Raw genomic sequence first — 23269 nt, forward strand, 5'->3', positions numbered from 1 at the left:
CAGCATATGGATTCTGAATTCTCCAGCTTCTTTTTTAATACTTAGATTTTTAAAAAATAAGTTTTATTGGTTTTGTTTTAACATCAGTTGGTACAGGGTCCTATTTCCCAGTCCCTTCCCTTATGATAAAAAAAAAGGAAGGAAAAAACACCATTCAGTAAAACTACCAACATATTAAAAAGAAAATCCATCATAAACTTCAGTGTTCTACATGCAGGGTCCCCATCTCTGCAAGGAAGTGGGAAGAGGTTACTTCTCCCTTTTCTTTGGGTGCAAGGTTGGCCAGGATAATCTCACAGTTTTGAATGTTTTGTGGTTCTCTTGCTTCACTTTGTATCAGTTCATCTAAATCTTTTCAAGCTCTCTATATCAGTATAGTTACATATCACAATTTGTTGAACCATTCCCCGACCAATGAGCGTTGACTTTGTTTCCAGTTCTTTGGGCTGCTCTAGACACCAGAGGGGTATGTGGGGGCTTTCTTTCTGTCACTGACCTCTTTGAGGTACCACCCTTGCAGAGGCATCTCTGGATAAAAAGATATGTTAATTTTGTCGTGCTGTTGACTTAATTCCAAACTGCTTCTGAGCATCATATTCATAATTCCAGCCTAGTATCCATTTTCTCAGATACAATACAGGTCACTTACTTCTGTGCCTCAACAGCATTCCCAGGTGAAGCCCCCTTTTCACTTCCTGGTCACCATTCTAATCCTAACCCTCTCTGCTGTGAACCTGTTTGATGACACTATCCCCCGTGCTATTCTTCCTGTCCCATATAAAATGGTTAGAATTCTCTTCCTTAGATATTTCAGAAAGCTGCAAACCAGTGGCTTATGGCCCACTATGTCTCCTTATTGCTAACTGCACCAAACCTACAGTCTCCTGTATACAAGACCCTTCCTGCATCCCATCCAAGGCTACATTATGTCTCTTTGATATGGGTTTGTTACAGACTTGCATACGTACGTGTATCATTTCCCTGAGACTATAAGCTCTCTGAGGGCAAGGACGATTTCATTTTTGTTTTTGTACCTCCAGCACCCTGGAGTACAGTTCCTGGCACACAGTAGGTGCTTAATACATGCTTATTGATTGGTTAGTTCATAGGTGGCCTCCAGTCTCTAACTTCACGTCTCGTTCTTTCACAAACTCACAGAAGTTCATGAGTTTCCTCGGCTGCATCATCCAACTCAGGACCCAAAAGAATCTCCATCCTCTATCTCATGCCTCTGTCTTCTTGTCCTTGGTTTTTTCCTCCCAATTTCAAACCAAACTACAATTCCTGTCCCCCCAGTTTTACTCCCCTTGTCAAAAGTCCAATCTGAGAGGCATCATGGGGAACCAAGGATTTAGAGACAGAGGATGCGAGCCAGAATTCCAGCTCAGCCACTTTCTGTCTGGTAACCTTGGGCAAATCACTTCATTTGCCTTTGCCTCACTTTCCTGATACATAAAATGAGTGCTTCAGGATTTCTTCACCTGGGTTCATGAGTTTAAAATAGATATATTTTTTAATCATTACATTTCAATAAAATGAGTTTCTGTAGGAATCCTGTGTATTTTACTTAACAGGACTCTGAGAAGGGGTCCATAGATTTCATCAGACTACTAGAACAGTCCACAACACAAAATGGTGAAGAATTTTGCACTAGATGACATCATGGGTCCCTTCTAGCATTTAATCTAAGGAAGGAAGGAGATAAGCCTCTATTAAGCACCTACTGTGTGCCAAGAACTGTGCTAAGCACTTTACAAACGTTATTTCAATTGATCCTCACCATAATCTTGTTGGTTATTGTTATTATTCACATTTTACAGTTGTAGAAACTGAGGCAGACAGAGATCGAGTGATCTGTCCAAAGTCAAACAGCTGTTATCTAAGCCAGATTTGGACTCAGATCTTCCTGATTCCAGGCCCAGCTCTCTCTCCATTGTACCACCAAGTTATATCTCTGTCCCCATGACCCTTCTTTGACTGATCTCAGACTACATCTTTACTCTATTCATAGACTTGATTTACCTCAATATATATTTTTTAAAATGAAAAATATCTGATTTTACTGAAATGGTAATTCACTGATACTGACTGCGATGTCTCTCTGCATTAGTATACAGCTTTCATGAGTTGCTGTGACCAAAAACATTCATTGCCTACTGGTCAACTTTCAAGGAAAGTGTTTTGACAGAGGACATGAAGACTGGAAACTCTTACTTCAAACGGCCTGCTGTAGCTCAAGAAAGTTCTAATACCATGGCTGACCAACTTGGTAGGACCCAAGGGAGTGTACACAAGACTTAGAGGTCCTTCAAGAGCCCAGCCCCAGTAGCAAGGCAGTGTGTGAGGCAGGCAGTAATGAACGTTTAGGTGAGAAGACCCTGTGAGAGTCTTCATCTGGATTCCATCGCAGGAGCGGGGTAAACTTGGATCCTGGTAGCTTTGTCCACAGAGTGACAGCTCTAGAAGCCCCTGCTGAGCTGGATAGGCTATGACTGTGGCATGTCAGAACCAGCCTGGCTCTCTTCAGAAGGGGCTCATTACCACGGGCTTGGGCCCATAATGAAAAATGATCTTGGTCATGGAAACTCATAGACCATCTATGAAAACTCAGCTCAAACCTTCCCTTCTGTGGGAGGCTCTGGTCACTTTCCCCAACTCTAAGATTCCCTCCATCTACTCCCTGTATAGTTTTAAATTATTTACAAATTACATCTCCCATTGGAATGTGACGTCCTTGAGGGCAGGGAACATGTTTTTCCCTCTCAGCATCCCCAGATCTCATCACAAGGTATCACACACAGTAAGTGCTTAATAAATGCTCACTGATTGACTCAAGGGATTGAAATCTGCCAAGGGGAAGGGAGGATTCATGCCTACCAAATCAGACTTTGGAGTTTACCAGACTGAGTTTCTCCCAGAAGTTGCTTGTATTCACTATTATCTGATGCCCCCGGACAGTGGGAAAAGGGCTCAACTCAAAATCAAAGAAGCTGAATGCAAATCCTGGCCGGGCCACTCACTACCTGTATGACCTAAGGTAAGTCATTATATCCCTCCTGGCCTCCTCATCTGTAAAATGGGGACTTGGTCTAGATGGTCTCTGGGGTTCTTTCCAGCTTTGGCTCCCAGATGCTGGTCTGTGGTCTTGTAAGTTCTCAGTCCCGGCCATATTCTGCTGCCCTCAACATGTGGTGGCTGAAGGAAAAGGAGCCATCACGAGAACAACATTGGAATGCACGTGAAAGCTCAGGTTTACAAAACCACCCCATAAATCCCCCAGATCCAAATGGCCTTCATCCCCATTACATCTACTGGTCTAATCTCCCTGCTTTAGCAAAGTGCTTTCCTATAGAAAAAAGGAAGGGGAGATTGTGTGGGTAAATTCCTGGGATAATGCATCAACCCCTCCAGCTGAGCCTCAGAAGGCCAGGTAAAAGCTGTCGGGGCAAGTCTGCTTTGTCAATTTGCAGACAACAGGTTTTTTCGTGCCTCTGACCAAGGAGCTCCAGGAGCTAGGGCTGCCTGGGTGTGGAGGGATAGAAGCCCAAAAAACAAAGCCTATTTCCTCTGAAAACTGAGGTGGGAGAAGCTGCATAAAGGGCTAAGTGCAGGGAACAAACACGGCTTACTAGCGTATCAAAGCACTGTGCCAGGAGGTTGTTCGTTGGAAGTGGGGGCGGCCCAGAAGCCTATATCAAACCAGATGTAAGAAGAGGCATTGTTGGAAACATGCTACATGCGGCATGGGGGCCGGCTGCCTTGGCCTACACCGGCAAGTCAGTCACCGGCTCCTGATACCTTTTGGGAAACCTCTGGGAAATTCACATTCTGTTTCTACACCAAATCCTCATTGAATTCTGGCAACACTGATTTTCAATTCAAATAAAAGTTAACCAGGCTGAATCATGGATCCCTAAAATCTGTGACCTCATCCACAATCAGTCACCTTATCATTGGGCTCCAGGTCCACCATCTCTGGTCCTTGAACTCACTGGGCTCTGAGGGATGGAGGGTGGGCATCCTGATAGACACAGGATGGAATTGCTGGGCCAGGCCTGGCACATAGTGAGCGCTATAGAAATGTCAGTGATTCTCATTATTATTATCCTAGAGCAGGAAAATAATAGCTTCCTCCCAGGGTGGTTGTGAGGATTAGATGAGATACTAATTACAAAGCACTTAGCACAAAGCCTGCCACACAGTGCCCCTCCATGGGGCAGACAGGATTCAGAGTACTCCTACCTGACTTCAAATGTCCCATCCCTTTGTCTACCATAAATCAAAGCCCTAAAAACAATTCTTTGTCAACCCCAGTGTCCTGGTTTGAGGTTAGGAAAATATCCACACATTCCTACCTGCCCCCCATACCCCAGACATGAGGTAAACGGGAGACCACAATTGCTTCTGCTTCACAGAGGAGCAGGACTCAGCCAGGAGGGATGAAAGAGGCTTGACCAAGGCTTCTCTGCTGGACATCCCTCTTGTGTGGCACAGGGAGGGGTCCTCAAAAGCCTGGCAGGCTCTTCATCCCTAACCTCAGTATCTCGGTGAAGAAAACATGCTTCTCATCTGGTACAAGTCATGAATATCATTTTCTTAGAAAGGACAAAGAACTCTTACTGCAAGAATATGGCTTAGCAAGTAGTTATCATGTGTCACTGGGGGAGAGGAAATGAATTAACCAGAGCCTTGAAGGATTTATGAACAGTCCCATAAACTTATACACATAAAGCAAATATATGGCTTTAGCAAGGACCACAGAGGGCGATGCCCTTGTGAACTTTTTTTCCAATTTCAATGAATTTCAAGTCATAAACTAGAAGGAAGAAGCAATTTCCCAGTGAAGGAGAGTTTCATATTATATTGGCTTGGGCCAGCATTGAGAGGGCACTTTCTTTCAGGTTCGAGTCTCTTTAGTTTATTATTCTAAGCTGACCAGAACAAAGGTGGGATGGGAAAAATCCATCCTGGGCAAAGATTGATCCTGGGATTGTTCCCTTAAATGCAACATGTCCAAAAAGTTTGCACCAGCTGGCCCTGGCTGAGGTCTGGGACTCTCTTCTGTGCCAACACAAGCTGAAAGTTTCTCTCCTTCACAGAGATAAGAAACAAGAAAAAGCAATTTTTAAAAGAAAGGGAAATCTGATCATATATACCAACAGCCAGAAAAACTGTATTCATTTTTGTCTTTTTTTTTAAAAATATCTGACCCATATCATAGTACAGTGGAGGTCTTAGCTCATGGGAGCTAGCTTAGAAACCCAAGAAGGCTGTGTGACCTGGGATGAGCTACTTAACCTCTCTGTAAAATGAAATGCCTATTGCTTCTACCCTACAGCCTCCATGTGCAGTGATAGGCACACAGAAAGTGCTTAATAAATGCTCTATTTATCTGCCCAAAGTTACAGAGAGGCTGTATTGGTGGAGGGAGTCTCTCCACCCAGAGTCTTCTAAGAGATGTAATCCCAGGTGAAAACCTGAAAAGAAAAAAGAGGGAAGAAACTCCTCCTTTAGGGAAGAAAGAATTCAAAGATGCAAATGGGTATTAACCTACCTAAGCACTGTTCAAATGAGCCCCAAAGGGTTAAAGGCTCACACTTTTTATCCTCATTCAAGGTTCATGGGATCATAATATCACACACACACATATATATATGTGTATATATATGTATATATACACATATATATGTATGTATGTATGCATAGATAGAAACACACACATACATGTACATATACATATATATGTAGAGAGAGAGTGAGAGAAAGAGTAGAGGGAATGAGAGAGAGAGAGAGAACAGGAAAGGTAATTTGAGGTCATTCCCCATTAACAGATGAGAAAATGGAGGTGCAGAGAGAAGGGCATTCCCAAAGTCACACAGCTGTCAGCTGTTCAGGTCATGGCAGAACCCTTCAAGATTTGATTTCTTTCTTTCTGGGAAGGTGGTTTATTTGGTTTTTGGTTTGGTTTGGTTTGGTTTGGTTTGGTTTGGTTTGGTTTGGTTTGGTTTTCTGGCAGATTTCTCAAAAACTAAGAGAAGTCCTCCAAAGAGCTTGCTCAGAGGGACCCAGCATTACAGAAAGGCAAAGAGGATGGCTAGTCTTTCCAAGTAAGTAAGGCATTTAATTTCTCCTGAACAGTTTAAAAGAGAAATCAGTCTCTGGAGCACCAACAGCAATAAAGCCCCACAACCTCTATATTCTAAATTGTAATTAAAAACTCGTCAGTTTATGATCATCCCAGAAAATCTGCTCATGGAAGACACCAGATTTCTCTTTGGGGGGAGCAGCCTACACGGAGAAGGAAGGAAAGGTCTGTCTGTTGGTCCCCTCCTGCCTATGCTCTAAGTAAAGGACAGATGTGACATTGGTGGGGGGGCTGAGAGACAGCCCCAAAGCAAAGAGCACCAAGGAGTCCTTCAAAGATGAAAATGCCCAGTTTGGTGACAGCTGGTGCTCAGAAGTCTCTTCTGCAGTTCAGAGAATTCCCACACACTGAAAATGCACTGGCATCCCCTTGTTGTTCAGTCATTTCAGCCGTGTCCTATTCTTTGTGACTGGGTTTTGGGGTTTTCTTGGCAAAGATCCTGGTTTATTTCCTTTTCCAGCTTGTTTCACAGATGAGGAAACTGAGGTAAACAAAGTGAAGTGATTTGCCCAGAGTCACACAGCTTGTAAGTATCTGAGGAGTGGGAGTAATGCCCCCATCTCTCTCTCTTAAACACACACACACACACAGACACACAGACACACACAGACACACACACACAGACACACACACATACACACAGAGACACACAGACACACACACACACACACAGACACACACACACACACACACACACACACACACACACACACACACACACACACACACACACACACACACACACACACACACACACCCCCAAGAGACTCCTGTCCCAGAAGCCTGAGGAGCACTCACACTCAACACTTCCAGCTTCTCAGCTCTTTTCCTTCTGGTAAGAAAGATAAAGTGCCCCCAGTGTTTTTGGCCAGTCACACTGGAACAATAACCCAAAGAGGTGTGAACTTCCTCAATGGATCTAAGGAGGTCCTAAAATGAATGTCCATTATGAAAGCTTTCAATCACAATGCCAAGCTGCTAACCTCTTCTGTGAAAGGCTGGGCTGCTCCACCCTTCACCACCCTGCCCCCAGTCCAGAGGACCAGGAAATGACCAGGCTCAGGCCCAGTGACCGGGTTCCTGACTCAGTCCCTTTCCTGTTCACATCGGTTCAAATCAGCTCCTGACATGAAATATCTTGAAGATTATGAGAAAAACTCCCTCCTTGTAACTGCTGAGGCCAGCCTAGATCTACAAAATAAAATGTAGCAATAATTCTCATCATTTTCTCTGATATTTATTGTCACTGGTACAAATAGCCTTGAGAATGTTCCCTTTTATTCTGCAAACATTCTTGTGAGAAAAGGTCCCTGGACAGCTCTGGGAAGCCAGGGCCTGACCCAGTATGGCCCAATGAGTCAGGAACAGAACCAGAAGGAAAACTCTACCCCCCACCCCCACCTCCCACCACCAGGCCAAGGCAGAATGGAGATTTTCCCATTTCCTACAGATCTGTGATTTCAGGTCTGTCCTCATTCATTTCAATTTCAGTGTGCCTGGATTCGCCCATGTCTGAGGGTTTATGTCTAATGGGTTTATGGTATCAAAGAATTTAAGCTGGAAAAGACTTTGTTCAGCCTTCTCATTTGAGGCCCAAAGAAAAGTCACTTTCCCAAAGTCCCATAAAGTACTAAGTCCAAGAGCTGGATTTGAACTCAGACCTTCAGACTCCTAATGAGCATTCTGGTCATTCTGGGTAGGTCCCAAGTAATGAAAAACATGAATCCTGTGCAGTGCTCCCAATATTTTAGTCCAGACCACAAATTTCCATTGGGTTGAAATCAATGATCACATTTTTCTTAGTTTTAACTTTGAATAGTGTGAATTAGAATACATGGGACCACTTCAGTAGAGGGATTCATTCTTTGAATTAATTAAAACCTAGCTGTACAGGACAAAGGCTGAGACCAAACATAAAAGTGTCACCCTGTGGCCAAGCTGGAGATGAACTTCTCTCCCTCACCTTGGGTGGGAATCCCAAAGGCTAGTGACCAGAGTGACCTTCGTTCTTTCTCAGGGGACCGCAGGTCACCTAGCCCAATCCCCTCCTTTAAACTGAAGCACAGAGAAGAATATTTGGAAAATCCCAGGTAATAAGGCACAGAGGCAGCATCGGAACTCACTGCCTCTGACTCCTCAGGCCCTTGAGGCTCCAGCCAGACTGGTCTTCTTTCTGTTCCCCTGAATATTTCATCTCCACCATCACATTTGGGCCTTCGAGCTTGGAATGCCCTCACTCTCCTTCCTGCCTGGGTGCCACCTTCTTTCTGATGCCCCATTCACCCTTAGTACTCTGCCTTCTTTCTCCAGTGACATCACGCATACTCTTCTCCAATAACTATCCCTTATACCCACATTTCTCCCCCAAGAGAATGGAAGCTCCCAAGCAGGGATTGTTGCTTTTTTGTCTTTCATTTTGTCATTGGTGGCATCCTCAGAGCCTGGTACAATGCCTGGCATTCTGTAGATGCTCAATTCAAGTACTTATTAAGTCCACTCTTGGACCCTTCTCCAAGTCACATCAACTGGGTAGGACCCGTCCCTGCCTGTACTCTCCTGGCCCTACTTACAGGAGTGAACGAATGAAAGAACTGACGTGCATGCATTAAGTACCCACTACGTGCTTATACACTGTGGTGTGTATAAGAGATACAAACGCAAGAGTGATATGGTCACCATTCTCATCGGACTTACATTCCAAGGGGGATAAGATAACAGCACAAGTAGGCAGGATCAACCAAGGAAGGATGCTTTGGATTAGGAAGTCCTGGGAAAGGGGAGGGGAGGGTCATTGGGGAACCCAATTGTCATGTCTGCCTGTAACCTCGTTAATTAGGAATTGGATTTCTTTTCTGTCCTCAGACCAAGAGACAGAAGGTTAGTAGCAGGGACACCAGCAAGATGGCGTGTGTGTGGATGGATTGAAAGCATCATCCAGGTCCAGCTTGATGGCAAGTTTGCACTCCCTCCCAGGCCAATGGTGCTCAACCCCAGGAGGGAGCTCCAAGGTGGGGGTGGGGTGTTTAACAAGGGGGGACGTGTAGTTCCTTGTCTAGATGGCTCCAATCCAGGGGGAGAGAACAGGGTCATCTCCACACCCCAATCATAGGAAGCACTGGAAGGCAACCAGAATGGATGTCATTTTGAAACCTGAATGAAAACTTCCAAGACTTCAAAACCCAAGTTATCTATTTTCACTGAGAATTTCTAGCAGCAAATTTATAAAAGTTAAATGACTGGTGTGTACTTAGGTGGAAAACAAGTCAGAGAGTCAATCAGTCCCAACACTTTTTAGTTGCTCTTTGTTTTCTGAATGACTAACAGAAAACAAGCATTTAATCCCGATTTAGCCGAGAGTAAACTGAACTCAAGTACCTCATTTATCCTATCAGTGAAAAATGGGACCATGATTCAAAAAACCTGAAAATCAGTTGATCTTGACAATGGACTTTGAGCCCTAAGACAAAAATGCCTTTCTTTTATTCTCATCAAAACGCATCCACAGAGCATTTGTTCATCTTTATAACGAGCCTCTTCTCTTTGGAAGGTCCAATGAAAAAATCCAAGATAATGGAAGGCTAAGACACCCAAAGGGAAGTCTCTCTTTGAGAATCATGCTAAGCCAGTGCAAGTTGGGCTGAACTTTCTGATTCTTTTTTAATCTTTGTCACCAGGGAGAAGGCCCCACAGAGGAGGGGGAGAGGGATATACTGGAAATGAAGAGGCATGGGGCAGCTAGTGGATAGAGCACTGCGCCAGGGCCTTGGACACTTGACACTTACAAGCTGTGTGACCCTGGGCAACTCACTTAAACCCAAGTGCTTAAAAAAAACAAACAACCAAAAACCCCCAAAGGCATCATCTCTAAAAATACATCAATAGTGGGGTCAATGCCCTTTTCACTCCCCAAAGAAGATCTTACGTCTGAGGGAGTGCCTCAGGCTCCTTGCTCAGCCTCAGTGATAATCCTTACCCCTGAACTATGAGCAGAGAAAAGTGGGATAGAAGCAGCAGACAATGTAAAGACAGCCTAAAACTCAGTTTAATCTGCACCGCGAGAGCAGGGAGCCATCCTGCAACCCTAACTTCTCAAAATGAGTTTTGGAGATAAATCCCACATTGTCCTTCCCAAACACAAAGCTTTTATTCAATTTACCAGACTATACCCGGCATCTGGTTTCTGATGAGCCCCCTAATTAATAATTCACAGTGTAGTTTTTAGAGATTGACTCCCCCTCTGCACACACACACACACACACACACACACACACACACACACACACACACACACACACACCCCAACCAATAATATGGATTATGGATTTATTTTGATATGATATGGATTTATTTTGCCTAAGTTAGGGCAGTATCTATCCTCTCCCAAACTTCCCCTACCAAACACACACATGCCCCTTCCCCAAAGAATCCCAGGCAGCAATGTATGCCCCCAGGGAGGCTGTACCCAGGCCTACATTAGCTGCCACAATCAACTAATTAAAGAAACCAAGGCAAACTGGAAATCATTAACAAGAAGGCTCCTGATTACATCATGGACTTCTGATTTGGAGAGCTGGCACACAGCAGGGTCAGTGAGGGAGACAAGAAGGAAGGGGGAGGGTTGGCAAATCGGAAAATCCCAGAAGTTATGGCATGGCAAGAGGTACTCTCTCTCACACATACACACACACACACACACACACACACACACACAGACACAAATATACAAAAATATACAGTCTTCCAGGGAAGCCTGAACATTTATACTTTGATATTTAAATCAACATTAACATAAATCTCTCTCTCTCTCTCTCCCTCTCTCTCTCTTTCTCTCTCTCATATTAAGAATCTGTTACATGCCATGGCACTCAGCTCTCTAGTGGGTAAAGGGTCATTAACTTTAATTTGACCTTCGATAGAGGACAAATATGGAGTTGGCAGCATGGGGTCCCTCTAGGCTCATTCAGCTCCCACACAGCAAATCTGGTCCCAGGAGCCTGGATGCTAGAAGCCATTTCTCAGATCTCAGAAAACTGGCTTCTCACATTCCCCTCCTCACTCTCCTCAGTCCCCAAAATAAAATATGCAAACAATGTTTTCTTATCTTCAGCAAAGTTCCTCAAACAGAGCCAAGAGATGGCCTGGCTGCCCAGAGGCACTCAACAGCTTAGATGTGCCTTGCTCAGCTCCCCACTCCTGAAGGATAGTGATGAGGGGGATCAGGGCTCGGCTGGGGCTCTCCAGTCTCTTCCAAGGGATCACCAATCTTCAAGGGCATGTAAGGCTAACTTTTTTTTCACAGAGGAGGAAATTATGACCCAGCAAAGTTCAATGGTCTCCCAAAGGTCACTGAAGGAATTGGTAGCATAGCCAAGAGTGTCCCCAAATCTAACGTCCTTTCCAAGACAGCATGAAGAACAAGCTTCAATTTAGAACAATTACCCATGTACTGTGGCTACTGTGCTGGGCTTGGAGTCTGAAGACCAGGTCCCATAATCACAGAGCTGGAAGAGATCTCTACAACAATTAAGACCAACTCGTACACAAAGGAATCCCCACCATTACACACCCTGATGGTGTGGTCATCAAACCCCTACTGGGAGACCTCCAAAGGGGTTGCAGATTCTGCCTGGCTAAGTCACAATGTCTTAGCTTCAGTTTCTCCATCTTCCTCCATTCCATTCTAGGCTCCAGAGTTGACTCCTGATTTCTTTGTCCAACATGCTTCACCAGTCTGCAGCTGTCTCACGTTAGATGATCCCCTCTCTTCAAAGATCCTGCCCCCTCTTCAACCCCTTCCTCTGACTGGTTATTTCCTCCAGTAGCTGCCATTTCCAGCCATATTTATTTGTTTCCTAGCTGGGCCCCACTCTAGATTCTCTGGACTTCTTTTTCCACTCTCTTCCCTCAAGGGGACCTTTTGGTGGCCGAGGCAGGGATTAGCTTTCTTCTGACCTTTTTGTATATCCTTAGCACTTAGCCCAGTGCCTGACTGACAGCAAATTCTTAAACTCACTGACTTGACTGGATTTAAGCACCTACAAACACCCTTTCCTAATCCGACAGCCATCCCTCTCCCTCTACAGGCTAATTTACATTATTTTGCATCTACTCCATATTTAGTCATCTGTGTGCTCATCACATCCCATCCCCACCCCTAGATAGTGGAGAGCAGGGTGGGTTTTGCTTTTGTCTCTTCATTCCCAGCCCCTAGGATGGAGGCTGGTACATGGTAGGCCCTTAATGAATGGTTGTCAAATTGAATTGAAACGTAAGTATTGAATACTCTCATTTTAAAAATATCAAGAAGGCACTGGAGAATTCCCAGAAGCCAATGGAAGCCAGAGACAAACTGACTGTCCCTCAAATGTTCTCATTAGTCAGTAGCTATTTCTTCTGTTAATCAGTTTCCTTTACCAACTGAATAGGCCTCCAGTGATTGAGTAGGTTACTCCACCTTTTCCTCATCATTTCTTACATTCCTTATAATCCTGAAGACTTGGGGACTTAGCATCATGAGATCTGGAGCCACACAGCTACACAAAGACAAGTGTAAATGGGTTTTTGGGTTAGAGCCTACCCAGGAACTATGTCTGATCATTTGAACTTAATGTCTCTAATTACAATAAACAGTGTCATGGGATTGGAGGGGGAAGGCGATGGGAGGGGGAAGTGCAATTTTCGCTATGGTCCAGTGGGAGCATGGAGGGAAATGGAGAGAACACCTGCTCCGTCCGTCACCAATCACTTCTGGATGGGGCCTGTCCTGGCCCCCTCATTTCCAAAACATCAGATTTAAAATAAATAAAATACCAGCTTTGGACTGCATCAAAGTCCCCAGCCTGAGGACTCACAACGTTCTCTAGGACTTAAAGAACCAAAACCAAACCAAAGGACAAGGGACGTGGCCGCCAGATTGCAGCTGAGCAAAATCACGGACATCTGAAGGTGGCTCGTTTCGTGGGGATATGGGAGACGTATTGGTGAATGAGGAGAAATGAGCTGGACTGGGAAACGGGAACAAGCCGTTCTCCAAAAAGAATTTACAGCCAACCACTGTCTTGACGTGAAGCAGATAGGGGTGATTCATGTAAAGCAGTGTACCCTGGGTCATCCATCACTGAGGCAGGATTTGGTCCTAGCAGGTTTAGAAAACTTCCCAGTATTCCAGAGCACCCATCTGGCATCAGAGGACCTAGTCCAGATACTGTCTCTGCAAACTCTCCAAGTCCTCTACCCCTTCTGGCTTTGCCAGCCAAAACACAAACTAGTATTATTGTTATTAAACTTATTATACCTGTTTGCCTCTTTCATTGAAATCCTCATTTAAAAGTCATTAGGACCATGCTCTGTTTATCTAACACCCTTCAGAACAGACAGCAAACCCTCATTTTCAACATCATCTTTTATTTTCACATTAACATTCAGGCTAACTCAAGGCTATCCATAAGACCTTGAGAATAATTCTCAGTAAATCCTCTCATCCTGAAACACCAGAAGGGAAGAGGAAATTCAAGATAAGAATAATTTTGTCAGCCTGGGAACCTCCTGGGCTGCTCCTTCCTCTCCAAAGGGGCCTCGGGGCCATTGGGAGAAGCCAATCTCTAAGACCCGACTCCTAAATTCTCCTCAACATGACTCCTGGATCAAAAGAGCCAAATTTTATAGAAACCAAAAGGCAGATTCAAGTAAGCCTCTGACATGAAAATTTTTAAAAAAATCATTCCCCTGAGAATGAACAACAAAAAGTCCAGGGAACACACAGAAGGACACGAGTTTGGAATATTTTTCTCTCTCCTTTATATGGCAACAAGAATATTCACTCTTCATTCCTACCTAGAATAAAACATTCTTTCACTTGTAATAGACCAAGGATGCAAGAGAGTCAGTGTGTTGTAGTGGACAGAGAGCCAACCTTGAGAGCAGGAAAAACTAGGTTCCATGCTTACTGTGTGACCTTAGCTAAGTGCCCTAACTTCTCAGTGTCCCAGAGAACTCTCTGAGATGACCAGCTGCAGAAAAGTTGGCCATATGCATTGGCAGAAGTTTTCTCACCTGGAGTATATATGTATGTGTGTGTGTGTGTGTGTGTGTGTGTGTGTGTGTATTCATGAAATTCCAGTTGTAGCAAACAAACAAAAAGAATACTCAGTAATGATGAACTTCAAAGACCAGATCAACTTTTAAATTTATCCAACCCTAAAGCCACTGAGAATGAGAGGATGCCTTATACTTTACTGGAGTACTACAGAAATTGCAGTTTGCCCTCATGCCATACGTAGTAGGCCACCAAAAAGGGTCCTAGGAAATGGTTTAACTGAGCACCAAGCTGCAGAGAGCCCCAGAGAGGGGAGGGCTTATCCCATGTTCATTCTGAAAACCAGGACTCCAGAAAGCCGAGGACAAACCCCGCCCACCCTTCCTGGCCAACAAGTAATAGACTGAAGGGGAGGAAGAGAGACATTCCCTGACATGGGGGACGAGTTGGTTGGCTTTGCTGGACAATATATCCTTATTCTAAGAAAGGATTTGGGGGAGGGGAAGTGGTGAAGAAGTAGACAATGACAGATATGAGAACAGGAAGCAATAAAACATTTTTACACATGCAGAAGGAGACACAGAGTGATTTATCTACTGCCTCCTAAAATAAAATCTATATTTCTGAAGCAGAAAGGGAGTGTGGTGTAATGGACAGTGTTGGAGTCAGGAAGACCTGGGTTTGAGGCTCGCCTCACCTACTTACCAGCTGGGTGACCCTGGCCAACCCACCCTGGTTTCTTCATCTGTGATATGAAGGGAATGGATTTGATGACCTCTCAGGTTCTTCTAGCTCTGAATTTATGATCCTATGATGACCCTGTTACCTGGGTTCTAGCTCCATCTCTGACACCTACTGACTAGTGACCCTGAGCAAGTCAGTGTTCTACTAAACTTTCTGACTGAGTGTCAGAGAGGACATTAACCTGCACTGTGGATGGAATTTCCTTACCAGGGAGTTCATTATATCAATGAAATGGCAGATCTGATCTCTATCCCTATATTTCTTTTTTTTTAAAACCTCACAACTATACATAATTTAAGAGGGACTTCATGGCCAAGATGCCTGAACAGGATGGAGGCATCCCAACCGCAACATCCCTATTCTAATAAAACCCCGGAGCTCACAGCAGGGTGAATAATGATCAAGAAATCCAATGAGAAGGAAGTCAGGTAATGCAGTAGACAGAGTATGGGGATGGGGGTCAAGACAACTCAAGTTCAAATCCAGCCTCAGACACTTACTAGCAAAAGAGAAAAAGTTACTGAAAAACTGCTGAAGAAAGAATTCAAAGAAAAAGTGGTTTAGCAGAGTGTGGTTCTAAATCTTCCCCAAGAAATGGAATCTCTGAAAACTGGAAGAGACCAAATGAAAATGAATGACTTTATGAATTAAGCAGAACTATTTGAATAAAATCAAAAGACTGAAAAAAATAGAAGAAAACAAAGATGGTTGATAAATGGGAAAAAACCAACAGATCTGGAAATCAGGTCAAAGAGAGATCATTTAAGAATCACTGAACTCCCTGAAAAAGTCATATTTAAAAATTAATCTTGTATACAATATTTCAAGAAATCAAAAGTGAAAACTGCCTGGGTCTATGAAAATCAGAGGATGAAGGAAAGAGAAAAAAAATCCATCAATCACCTTCTGAAAGGAACTCCAAGGGGAGAACTTTGGCACCTTTATGGATGACTTCAATAAAGGCCCTTGATAGCATCATTATAGAATTTGCAGATCACACAAAATTAGGAGGTATAGCTAACACACTGGATGGAAGAATCTAGACTGGACGATATCTCAATCGGCCAGAAAAGATCATGCTAATAATAATAGTCACAATAATAATAGGTTGCATTTCTGTAGCACTTCAAGGTTTACAAGGGCAACTGGGTGGCTTACAGGAATTCAGGAAGACCTGAGTTCAAGTCTGGCCTCAGACACTGACTAGCTGTGTGACCCTGACAAACCACTTAACCCTGCTTACCTCAGTTTCCCCATCTGTAAAATGAACTAGAGAAGGAAATGGCAAATCACTGCAGCATCTTTGACAAGAAAACCCCAAATGGGGACACAAAGTCAGACAACTGAAAAGACCGAATAACAAAAGGTTTGCAAATCACTTTATCTGTGTTATCTGATTTGATCATCACAACCTGGAAAGGCAGGTGCTATTATTATACCCACTTTACAGATGAGAAAAATGAAGCATTGAAAGATTAAGTGACTTGCCCAAGGTCACACAACTAGCAAGTGTTTGAGTTAGAATTTGAACTCTGGTCTTCCTGAATGATGATTAATTGATTCCTAAGTCCAGGACCAGTGCCTTACTCATTGCAGCAATACAAAGTTGTATTGTCAGATATTAGAAATCAAATTCATAATGACACTATGGGTAAGGAAGGTTTAACTTAAATAACAATTCTAGGACTCAATCAATGATGTGCAAATTTAATGATTTCATGACATCCAAAAGGTGTCACTGATGCAGTCTACATTCAGAAGGACCTAAATACCAGTACCAGGAAGGTGATAATCCCACAGCCCTGGACTATTGAAAGTTGTGTTCTACTCAGAGCACCACATCTTAGGGAAGACAAACCAACCAACCACTGATACACCAGACAACACCCAGAGGAAGAGAGAGATGGATGGAGAAGGTTCTGGATGGGAAGGAACTGGGGATGTTCAACCTGAGGGTGAGAAGACTTTGAGCGGGAGGTTGTCAAAAACTTCACTCCAGTAGGGGTATGCTGAGCCCAGAGCTTGGTCCTGTTCTCTGTACAAAGAGGAAATGAGTTCCTTCAGGCAGAATTTGTTCATAGTGGATCTGTGATGGCTCCTAGTGATTATTGCTTCCATTTCTAAGCATTCATACCTTTTCCTTTAGTAATCCATCCTCCAATTCTGCCTGCCACCTATCCACCTTAGTTTCAGGGGCTTTGAGTTGGGGGCATTTGACAGAAGAAAGGGTCCTTGAAAGAAGGTCCTTTTCATTTCCCTCTCTGCACCCCCAGTTGCCTTTGAAGTCTGCTAAAATAATGAAAATGATCCTCTATTCTTAGCCCATCACAAAAGGACCGAGGCCCTTTTCTATCAAGGCTGTGGTGGACAGGGACACTGATCGAAAACAAAAGACATTTCTTGGCATTTAGTGCTAGTTTTCCTCAATAAATGCAGCTATTAAAATTTCCTTAAAATAAAGGGAAAAGCTTCTTTGAAACTATTCTCCTTGAAATTATGTGAAGATATTTAAAGACTTTTTTATAGTAACATTGGCATATATACCCCTAAGTTTGAGGGTAATATAAAGTTTATTTGTGCTCAAATTAATCAATGATCAGATGAGTTAACATGTAAAGCAATTTGCAAGTCTTAAAGAGCTATATTAATGACATCTGTTGCTATTTATTACCTCACTCTGGATCAAGCACTATTTGAAGTACTAAGGACAGAAATATAAACAAGACAATCCCTATGCATTGAGGAAGACTGTAGATAAAGGGGAGCTGGAAAACAGGAAAAACTGGAGGAGGGGAGAGAAGAGCTGGTAAGGGAGGAAGTGAAGTCCAGAGAGTGACCTAAGTCAGGACACAAATGAGCACACCTGGGACTCTGTATAACCTGCCTTTGCTCCATCTGACTGTTAACCCTTAGCTTAGCACCATGTCTGGCACATAGTAGGCACTTAATAAATGTTTGTTGCCTGACCTTGATTCCCTTTTCCATGTGGTAGCCCTTAAAGTACTTGAAGAGATTGATAACACCCTTTTCAAGATGATCTTCTCCAGGTCAAGCGTCCATAGTTCCTTCAACTGAGCCTCAAATGCCTACTATGTCTGGTACTATGCAAAAGCTGAGGTTACCAAAAAAGGCAAAATATGGTTCCTGCTATCAAGGAGGTCACTGTCTAATCTCTGCACCTTCTCAGTCCTGGTTTTCTTCCCCTTATTACTGTCCTTCCCCAAATGCCATGCTAGAAGCTGAGTGCTTTGGCCCAGATTGGGTCTCCTGGGGCAGAGCATGGTGAGACTCTTGCTTCCTCTCTGGACATGACTCTCCTAATGCTGTGTAACTTTGCACTACTATATTTCACTGCTGACTCACATTGCTCCTTTGGACACCAGAAACCCAAGATCTTCTGTCTTAATTTCCAAAAATCCTCCCTGGTATGATTTGGGGTGTCGAAATGACTAAGTTCTCAAAGACTTCTACTACTTTGAATAGAAGTCCTACTGTGCTGAGAGGGTTTAAAAGATGGCAGTAGATACTGGGCATCAGTGGGCCAGCCCAGCTCCGTTTGGACTTTACTAAGAGCCAGAGCTTGAAGAAGAGCCTACACCCAACAGTTTCTTTATTCTCTGACATAAACTCTGAGAATACCTCTTCCTATATCAACAAAGCCAAATGGGGCTGATTTAGCATTCCTTACAAGACCCTTACCCCTAGACATTATCTTGAATAATGGGACTTTGTCCACATCTTAATATTTTGTGGACATATACTTTGCTATGGCATGTTAATGGTAAAGAAAACACAGATGTCTTGGGTTGTAATTTCAATTGAAACTTTGTCAACTCTGTTATCTTGTTGTATTTACAACCTATCCAATTAAGAAATTCCTTTCTCATGGTGTAGTTAATCACTCATGGAGACCATACATCTGAAGGACACAACCTTGGATTGTCCTAAAACAGATTTAAGCCTGGTCATTCTTCTATTACTCAGTCAGAAGTTTTTCTGGCTCCATGATCATGTAACCACTAGCTTTAAGGGAATAAATAGTATGTATTCAGCCTGTTTGCCTTTTTTAACCAAACTTCCAGGTCAACAAAAGGTAGACTAGTGGAACAGAGTAGACATAGAGTACACAGGAGGAAAGTACTATAGTAGCTTTGTATTTGACAAATGTAAAGATTTAAATTTTGGGGATAAGAATTCATTATTTGGTAAAAATTGTTGGGAATACTGGAAAGCAGTTTGGCAGAAATTAGGCATAGACAAATGACTTACAACATTTACTGAGATAAGGTCAAAATGGATACCTGCCTGTAATCCCAATGTGATACACACAGTAGCTGCTGTAGATATGCATGTGTTTCCAGTGCAAATTGACAAAATATAAACTCTCTTCCTCAAAGATGAAAAGAAAATGTTTATTCAGATGTGTGTGTTCATCCTTCATTGCCGAAGAAGACCATGCCATCAGAGAAATGATGACATGACTTGCACTTGACTTTGTTTTGAGTGAGGGAGGGCTGTGCAGGTCACCAGCCTCACTTCTCCTCCAGAGCCATCTGAATCCAGTGACCAGATATTCATCAGGAGGACTGGAGATGACCCAGGATGAGGCAATTGGGTTAAGTGACTTGCCCAAGGTCACACAGCTAGTGAGTGTCAAGTATCTGAGGTGAGATTTGAACTCAGGTCCTCCTGACTCCTTCACTGGTGCTCTAGCCACTGCACCACCTAGCGGCCCTATTTATTCAGATACCAGAAAGCCAATTCCATCATAGTAACAAGGAAGTTTGTACACATTACCAATAGGTTTTGTCCTAGAGAGTTAGATGCCAGATGGACTTCTGGCCACAGCAGTTGATGAACCACCCGCTGAGGCACAGATTTAACAGTCTGGATTGTTGGAGAGTGACTGATTGTCGATGTGGAAGAAGTATGAAAGAGTAGACTGGACTAAGTCTGAGATGCCTGCCACCTCCAAAAGTCTGCTGTTCTTACCCCTGGGTAGAGGAGAAGCCTCCATTCCTGGCCATGGACTCCACTCTCAATGCTTCGTCCAACAAAAAAACAAAACCCTAAATATCTTGAATCAAGGACATGTATGTTTCAAAGTAGTGCCTTAAATGGCCATGTACCACACGCAGAGATTGCTGAATGTGAAAGATTCTGTCCCCTCCCCAAAGAGATAGCATTCCATGCGTACTCACCTGCCTTCCTGGCTTTGAAAGCGATGACAGCGGCAAGCTCTCTCTGAACCTAATGTCAGACAAGGAAAGCAGATAAATTAGACAGAGGTGAGCTTCTGACAGCGCCCTTCCCCGTGATGTCACGAGGGACTCTGCTCACACCACATGACGGTTCCCTTCAGCGATGGGGGTTGGTTTGGTTTATTTTAGTTTTACTGACCAATTCTGTTTGTAAATTTCTAGGCCAGGAATATGAATGTCTTGTCTGTTTTAGTAAATATAATAGTAATAGCTACCATTTATGTACTGCCAGACCTGAGCCATCTCATTCGTGACTCACAACACTTCTGTGAGGCAGGTACAATTATTATCTCCATTTTATAGATGGAGAAACGGAGTTTGAAAGAAGATAAGTGACTCGTCCAGGGTCTCATAGACTGAAAGGGTCTGAGTCAGAATTTGAACTCAAGTTTTTCAATTTCAGATCCAGTCATTTCTCTAGCTTCTGTCTGCTTGTATCTACCTAGAGGGCCAGGCAGCGCCCTCTCTGCAAGGCTGGCCCTTTCTGTGCCATCTATGAGCCAGTAAAGCTAAGAGCCAAGACTATCATGTTCCCTGGCTAAAGGTCAAGGTGATAAAGGCCCAGGGGAAGACAGCAGAGGCAGAAGATTCATCTGGGAGGTCCTGGCTTTCTCCTCCTCTAACTGATGTTCCTTCCAGAAACCGTTAGCTTTCTGTGAATGGGAAGGATGTGAGAATTTCACTTGAGACCAAACCCCAAATCAACATTTTCAACAGTAAGCTGAAAGGCTAAGGCATAATGACTTTTCCCTTTGGCTTCTGGTTATCGCTAATACAACCATGTGCATGCTCAGCAATCTATGAGGGTATTACCCTCCCTTAGGGCAGAGAGCAGCTCCTCTATGCCCAAGAAAATCTTCCAGAGTTCCCATGGTTGAAAAATAGATCACCCTTCAGACAACGAGATGAGGAGCTCCAGGCTTGGTCTGGCTGGTCATTGGTGGACAGACATACCAGACTAAGGTTGAAATCATTCTAACCTGCAAAAGTCAGCTCCCCACTGCTGCAGCCTTCACAAGCCAAAGGTACCCATGGAGGCACAACAAAGCACATGTCAGTAGGGCACATACATACATGTGAATCTGTGTGCATCTATAGCCAATAAGGATAATTGACACTTATAGAGCACGTTAGAGTTTGTAAGGGGCTTTACAAATATTATCTCATTCGATCATCACAACAACCCTGGAAAGTAAGCACTACTGTTATCTCTGTTGTACAAATGAAAAAACAGGTATCAAGTGATAAAAAAAAGACTTGCCAATAATGACTTGTCACACAGCCAATAAGCATCTGAAGCCAGATTTGAACTTAGGTCTTCCCAACTCCAAGCCCAGCATTGTATCCGCTGAGCCACTTTGCTGCCAGTAATCACTGAAATCAGGCAATTTTATTTTCCTTTAATTTCTGATGGAAATCTTTCTAAAGCACATTCAACACCCCCTGATACACTCAAACAATCTAGAATACCAATTAGCCTTCTCTTAATGACTCCAGATGAGAATGGCAACATCCGTGGTACAGGGGTGAAGGGGGCAATCTCTGTAGGATATCAAAGTGTCCAAAGTGCTTTGCTATATGCCATCCTTCAATCCTCCCAGTAACCAGGTGAGGCACTACTCTCCCCATTTTACAGACAGGGTAACTGAGCCTCTGAGATATTCAATGACCCATTAGGGTCACATTGCTCTCAGAAACAGGATATGAAGCCAGGTCTCCACTCGAAATCTAGGATTCTTTCCAATGTAGCACACATAGCCTCACCAACACATGCTGCTTTGCCCCTAAACTAAATGGTCTCTAACAACCCTACTCCTCCAGGTGGTAACAAGTATCTTCTCCTTTGCAGTGAGCAGTCAATTCTTCTTCCCACCAGCCTGGTGCATTCTCATTGGTTGCCTCCCATACTCCAATGCTTCCCTCCAGTCTCAGCTAAAACCTCTTCTACAAGAAGCCTTTCCCAGGCTTCCGAGTGTAAGAGCCTTTTCTGCTATTGGCTACCAGCAATTTATCCTTTCTTTATCTAATTTGCATGTCATTTTTTTTTGCTTTTGTTTATATCCCCAGCACTTAGCATGGTACCTGGAACGTAGTAGGTGCTTATTAACTCATCACAGTGCACATAGTAGGTGCTTGTTGACTGGACTGCTGGCCTGACTCCCTCCTGGACAACTTCTAATCTGCTCTGTTCCATCAGCCAGAAATCATTGCAAGTTAGCAGGATAAACTCCAAGTTTTTGGAGTGAATCAACTTACATTTACCCTGAATACTGTAAGTGCCTGAGCTTACTTAATGTAGGTGGTGGCACTGTCTCCCAGGGAGTCAAGAGAATGGGTCCTGGGACCACAATGTTTCAGGCTGCTCTGGGACTTGGCTTTGCTTTAATCTTGGTTTCCACAGGAAAACAAACATTTATTTTTAAAATAAACTCTTGAGTTTTTAAAATAACAACAGAAAATCTTTTCCCTGGCCTGAAATGGCCACTATCAGCACTTTTCTCATCTCTTCAGTCTGTGAGTCAACAAACTCCAAGCACCGTCCCCCTTCTGGCCCCCATCTTCTTGAGATCATTGCTCTTGGGTCACCTCTGCCCCCCAGTTCTATGGCTCAGCATGTCCAACATCATCACCCATTCTCTCCTCTTGAGGGTGCCATTGTCCTTGCCAAGGCTGACCCTCCCCACCTGGGTCCCTGATCCCATCCCCTCCCACCTCCTCTCACCTCCACCCCCCTCCCTGAAAGCAGCTGACAGCCCTCCTCCCTTTCATGGCCAAACCCCTGGAAAAATCCAGTCTAAGAGTCTTGCCTCTCCTTCCTCACTTCCCAAGCCTTTTGTAATGTGGCTTCTCACTCCACCTAGGTCATTGACACCTGTCAGTGACAGTTTTTTTAACAATTTGTGTCAGTCTTCATCCATCTTGGCTGCTAGAGCACGCAGAGCATACGTAGAGTACCGGACCTTGACTCTGGAAGCCCTGAGTGTAAATGCTACCTTAGTCACTTACTCCAGGTGAGATCACTTTCAGCCTCACTTTACTCAGTTGTAAATGGGGAATAATAAGAATACTTATCTATATCTCAGG

At 43.7% G+C, this 23269-nt stretch overlaps 2 protein-coding genes across 3 annotated transcripts in view; both read right to left on the reverse strand.

Moving 5' to 3' along the window:
- The window catches only part of TOMM7 (translocase of outer mitochondrial membrane 7), a 518839-nt gene that overhangs the window by 146646 nt on the left and 348924 nt on the right, over nucleotides 1–23269 (reverse strand). The window lies entirely within an intron of this gene.
- The window catches only part of RAPGEF5 (Rap guanine nucleotide exchange factor 5), a 232177-nt gene that overhangs the window by 132313 nt on the left and 76595 nt on the right, over nucleotides 1–23269 (reverse strand). For both annotated transcript variants that reach the window (XM_072650899.1, XM_072650898.1), the window contains exon 7: nucleotides 20126–20174. In XM_072650899.1, the coding sequence (XP_072507000.1) occupies nucleotides 20126–20174 (49 nt within the window). The remainder of the gene's footprint in view (nucleotides 1–20125; nucleotides 20175–23269) is intronic.

Source organism: Notamacropus eugenii, chromosome 3, assembly GCF_028372415.1.
Source record: "Notamacropus eugenii isolate mMacEug1 chromosome 3, mMacEug1.pri_v2, whole genome shotgun sequence".
Lineage (NCBI taxonomy): Eukaryota > Metazoa > Chordata > Mammalia > Diprotodontia > Macropodidae > Notamacropus > Notamacropus eugenii.